The following is a 6,000-nucleotide window of genomic DNA, read 5'->3' as shown; positions in this document are numbered from 1 at the left end:
TTTTTTATCCGTGTCCCCTGCATCGGCAGGTGGACTCTCAAGCACTGCACCACCAGGGAAACCCCACAAGGGATCTTAATTACCCGACCTGGGATAAAACCCGTGCCCCATGCAGTGGAAGCGTGTAGTCCTAACCACTGGATTGCCAGAGAATTCCCTAAATAGGATATTTTTAACTGCCTAAATTAATTACTTAATGAAGTGAGAATATTCCAAACTTATTTCTATTTCATATTAATTTCATTGCATCTGTAGTATTTCTATTTTTGATGCCCAAATTAATCTGATCTTAATTCCTCACACAAAATAAAAGAAAAATATCTGATTTGTATTATTGTAAACATATTGTTTGTCATTTAAAAAATATTGTCATTTTGACTATGAATATGCAAAAATTACTATTTTAATTTCTATATTTAACCATTTCTTTTGCTTCTTTTTTGTTGTTATTTTCAGTTTCTCATTCCAATTATGGATGTGATCAACTCTAATGATTACCTGCTCAATGTCTCTACTTTAATAAGAAACAGCATTCAACACCTGCCTCAAAAGTGATCGTTGCACTTCTTTTTTTCACATCATTTATAATTGGCACTATCACCAACGGTTTCTACCTATGGGTGCTAAAATTCAAAATGAAAAAGACTGTTAATACTCTCTTATATTTTTATCTCATTCTCTCTTATTTTATTTCAACATTATTTTTGCCATTTCTGGCCATCTCCTACCTTCAGGAAAATCACTGGAGCTTTGGAATGGCCACATGCAAGGTCTTCAATAGCATTTTGTCTGCAGGGATGTTTGCCTCTGTTTTCTTCCTCTCGGCCATCAGCATTCATCGTTATCTTCTCACTCTTCACCCGGTGTGGTCACAGCTGCACCGAACCCCACATTGGGTTTCCAGCATCGTCTTGGGAGTCTGGATATTTGCCACTGCCCTCAGCATGCCCTATGTGGTTTTCAGGGAGGCACATGATGACCATAAAGGAAGAGTGACCTGCCAGAATAACTACGCTGTGTTTACCAACTGGGAAGGCAAAAAGATGCAAACATTAGGAAAATGGATTCATGTAGCCTGCTTCAGCAGCCGCTTCTTGCTGGGCTTCCTTCTGCCTTTCCTCATCATCACCTTTTGTTATGAAAGAGTAGCCAAAAAGGTGAAAGAGAGGAGCCTCTTCAAATCCAACAAGCCCTTCAAAGTCATGATGACTACCGCTATCTCTTTCTTTGTGTGTTGGATGCCCTACCATGTATACCAAGGTTTAATTCTAAGAACAGATCACTACTTTTCCAGTTGACTCTGATACAGTGATAACTACTTCTTTCAATACTGTCTTTTCTCCCACACTCTACCTATTTACTGGGGAGAACTTCAGAAAGCTTTTCAGGAAGTCTGTTCTTGCTCTTTTTGAGTCAACATTCAGTGAAGATTCTTCGGGAGAAAGGACACAGAACCTAAATTCAGAAGCCGATATTTAAATTCTGGATCCCAGAGAAAAGAATGGATTCTTAGTCAATGATATCACCAGAGACAGACCCTCAACTCTTGTATAATATAGTCCCTATATTAGAGAGACACCTGGGCTGTATTATAGTTAGATCTATGAATATTATAAGGGCTGTAAAATGTGATGGGTAATGTTGCAAATGTGATTTTTTTTTTACTTTCGTTGTGGTAAAATATATATAACATATAACACCACTTTTCATTGTACATTTTAGTGGCATGACCTAAATTCACAATATTTTGCAACCATCACCACTATCCATTTCCAAAATTTTTTATCACCCAAAAGAGAAACTCTACACATTAAGCAATAACTCCTCTTTCACGCCCCTACCCCCTGCCCTTTCCCCTAGCTCCTCATATCCTCCAATCTGCTTTCTATCTCTATGAATTTGCTATTCAAGATATTCCATATAAGTGGAATCATACAATATTTCTCCTTTTGTGTCTGGCTTATTTAACGTAGCATAATGTTTTCAAGGTTCATCCATGTTGTAACATGTATCAGAACTTCATTCTTTTTCTGGCTAAATAATATTCTGTTATATGTATATACCACATTTTGTTTATCCATTCTTCTGTTGAGAGACATCTGAGCTGTTTCCACCTTTTGGCTATTGTGAATAATGCTACCATGAACACTGGTGTACAAGTGTCTGTTTGAGTCTTTATTTTCAATTATTTTGAATTGCTGGGTCATGTGGCAATTCTATGTTTAAATTTTTGAGGAATTGCCACTTTTTTCCACAACAGCTGTACCATGTTGCATTCTCATCAGCAATGTACAAAAGTTCTAGCTTCTCCATACCCTCACCAGCACCTATTATTTTCCTTTTTTTCAATTATAGCCATCCTAGTTGGTGTGAACTGATGCAAATGTGATTCTTAATCTTTGATTTTTGAGGCTATAGGAATATCATTTTCTGAATACCAATAGAACCCATCAATCTGAATTTTCTGTCACAGAATTTTCTACCAAATAGACATTTAGACCAAGGTCTTTATTCAGATAGCACCTAAATTATTTAATTGGTATGAACAAAATTTAACGTGGAGATGACAAGGCACTCATCTTGTCATCTCCATGTTAAAGAATAAAGAATTTATACTTTAATGTTTTAAGTATAAAGATACTTTAAATGCCTTTTTAATATTTATGGATTAAGCTGTCACAGAAATATGGGACTAACACAATTATAAATGTTTGTGAGCCTGCCTGATAATGTCACAGTACATTTAATTCTAAAACAGCAATAACAAAATTAACTTTGTTTCCCTGCTTTTCAAGTTTTGCATCAAGTTTTTGAAAAATATTACAGCACCTAAGTTATATAGGACCACATAGTATCAGTGACCTATTACCTTTTATATATTTAGTTAGTTCTATCTGGTCAATACATATCAATCAATAGATAGTTCTATCTAGTTCAACTAATACAGAAGGCAGATATTTAGGCCACAACGCAAACTCAGTCCCTAAATATTTCAGCTAGCTTTGCACAGACAATTCCAAGCCACAGGCATATATCCTCCTCAGAAATCCCCCAAAAGGATGATATTAATTACAAAGGGTTACAGAGAGGAAGGGAAATTAATTTTCATTACTAACTTTTCATAGTGGGAAAGTAATAATAGTTCTATGCCCTAGAAATTCTGCTAATTGACTTGGCATCACTGCTTTCTTGGGCAACTATAGGCTTGGCCTCTCTCACTTTGAATATAAGGGACAAAAAATTTTGGGTAGGTGAACAGTTTCATTGTTGGCCCCTATTTCAAGTTTTGGTGGCTTGAACAGTGTCCCAGAGACAGAGAAGTAGGATGGAAGACCAGGCTGTGGCTCTGAGTGACCCTTCAGCAAGAAGGGGCTGCTGCTCCTTCCCTCCACACACTCTCCCAGGGCCTGCCAAGCCCACTGGAGTTTATGATGCAGGACTTAAGAAAGCAAGTCATTGGATGGAACATAATGATTCTTTGAAACAAGAATCCTACTTTGGAAACCTAACAGCCACAGAGCCTTTGGTCTCCCTCCTCATATTTGCTACAGTAACAAACAAGGAAGTGCTCTTTCCAGGCTCTTTTATGTACTTTGTTCCATCTCTCTACAGACTGTAAACTCCTCAAGGACAGAGAGAAACCTATCAATCACATTATTTCTTTTCTATAGTACTACATGTAAGTGATATCCAGTAAAATATACTTAATGAAAATTGAATATGGGTCATGACAATATGTGATTTGAAAAAGGACTTTGGGTATAAAATAATAGGATTGAACCAGATTTTTATTTTAAAAAGATTTACATCACACTTACCTTGTGCCCAGGCATGGTTCAAAATGCTTTACAAATAGTAACTCACTTAATCCCACAGCAATTCTATGAAGTAGGTCACATTGTTATCACTCTTTTACAGGCTGTGAAACTGAAGCACTTGCCCAAGGCCACACAGTAAGCAAGTGGAAGAGCCAGTATTGCAAGTCCAGGCAGTCTGGTACTAGAATCAAACCATGCTCTTAATCACCCTACCCACTGCCTGAGGTCACTGTTAGGAGGCTGTGAGGCAGGGCTTCCAGCCCAAATATACATAGCCCATTTATTTCATCAGAATTCACTATATTGACGGCAAAAATCAAACAGAAGTTCCTAGAAAATGTCAGGATCCACATACAATGTAAAAAAAGAAAAAGCATTGAACTTGTAACCAGGAGATTTGGGTGGTGGTCTGGCTTTGCCTCTAGCTTGGTGTTTTATTTGGGGCAGGTTATCCACATTTTCTGGGCCTTACCTTCCTCATCTATAATATGGGACAGCTCGGAATGAGATTATGTATATGAAATTACTTCTAAAATATAAAACACTACATAAGTATAAGATATTATGAGGACGGTTTTTTAAGAAGTCACTTCAATTTTAAAAAGTAGGGTGTAAACTTGAGAAAATTCTCCCCAAATGTATTTTTTAATTTCCCTTAAAACTACGGTCAACTTTTAGAAAACCTGCTTGTTATGGTTGTGTTGATCTCATCAACATCCTCACTACTGTGAATTCTCCGGACCCAAGAGGTTTATAAACAAAGAATTAGTGGCTTTCCTTTGTGGAAATTGTGTGTGGAGAAAGTGTATTAAAACAGTGTGCCTATTAGCATCAAATTATATGAACCTGCTTCATTATATTTGCCTCAAACTGGCTCAAGAACAGAATACAGGGATGATTAGAGATAGGTTTCAAATGCTAGCTTATGTTCTTTCCTCAAGAAATGGCTCCTGGAGGAGCTTCAAAATGGCAAAAGAGTAAAACGTGGAGATCACCTTCCTCCCCACAAATACATCAGAAATACATCTACATGTGGAACAACGCCTACCGAACACCTACTGAACACTGGCAGAAGACCTCAGACCTCCCAAAAGTCAAGAAACTCCCCATGTACCTGGGTAGGGCAAAAGAAAAAAGAAAAAACAGAGACAAAAGAATAGGGACAGGACCTGCACCAGTGGGAGGGAGCTGTGAATGAGGAAAGGTTTCCACACACTAGGAAGCCCCTTCGCAAGCGGAGGGGAGAAGCTTTGGCGCCGCAGAGCAACAGGGGTGCAGAGGGCAAAGCGGAGAGATTCCCGCACAGAGGATCGGTGCCGACCGGCACTCACCAGCCCGAGAGACTTGTCTGTTCACCCGCCAGGACGGGCGGGGGTTGGGAGCTGAGGCTTGGGCTTCGGTCGGAGCGCAGGGAGAGGACTGGGGTTGGCGGCGTGAACACAGCTTGAAGGGGATAGTGAGCCACAGCTAGCCGGGAGGGAGTCCAGGAAAAGGTCTGGAGCTGCCAAAGAGGCAAGAGACTTTTTCTTCCCTCTTTGTTTCCTGGTGCACGGGGAGAAGGGATTAAGAGCGCTGCTTAAAGGAGCTCCAGAGACAGGCGTGAGCCACGGCTAAAAGCGCGGACCCCAGAGACTGGCATGAGACGCTAAGGCTGCTGCTGCCGCCACCAAGAATCCTGTGTGTGACCACAGGTCACTTTCCACACGCCCCTTCCGGAGAGCCTGTGCAGCCCACCACTGCCAGGGTCCCGGGATCCAGGGACAACCTCCCGGGGAGAACACACAGAGCACCTCAGGCTGCTGCAACATCAGGACAGCCTCTGCCGCCGCAGGCTCGCCCCACACTCCATACCCCTCCCTCCCCCCCGGCCTGAGTGAGCCAGGGCCCCCAAATCAGCTGCAACTTTAACCCCGTCCTGTCTGAGCAAAGAACAGACGCCCTCCGGCGACCTAAATGCAGAGGCAGGGCCAAATCCAAAGCTAAACCTGAATGGATACAGAAACAAGACCCTTATATATGCTGTCTACAAGAGAACCACTTCAGACCTAGAGACACATACAGACTGAAAGTAAGGGGAAGGAAAAAGATATTCAATGCAAATGGAAACCAAAAGAAAGCTGGAGTAGCAATTCTCATATCAGACAAAGTACACTTTAAAATAAAGACTATTAGAAGAGACAAA

General features: G+C 40.5%; 1 protein-coding gene across 1 annotated transcript; it reads left to right on the top strand.

Moving 5' to 3' along the window:
• The first annotated feature begins 471 nt into the window (after window positions 1-471).
• GPR33 (G protein-coupled receptor 33) lies at window positions 472-1,479 on the top strand. The gene is given in 4 exon segments (XM_032624390.1): window positions 472-532; window positions 535-1,266; window positions 1,269-1,301; window positions 1,304-1,479. Coding segments are annotated over 4 exon segments (1,002 nt in total).
• Window positions 1,480-6,000: the final 4,521 nt, after the last annotated feature.

This window comes from Phocoena sinus, chromosome 2, assembly GCF_008692025.1.
Source record: "Phocoena sinus isolate mPhoSin1 chromosome 2, mPhoSin1.pri, whole genome shotgun sequence".
NCBI classification, from domain to species: Eukaryota; Metazoa; Chordata; class Mammalia; order Artiodactyla; family Phocoenidae; genus Phocoena; species Phocoena sinus.
The sequence above is the reverse complement of the archived record's forward strand: the minus strand, read 5'-3'. Positions and strand labels throughout refer to the sequence as shown.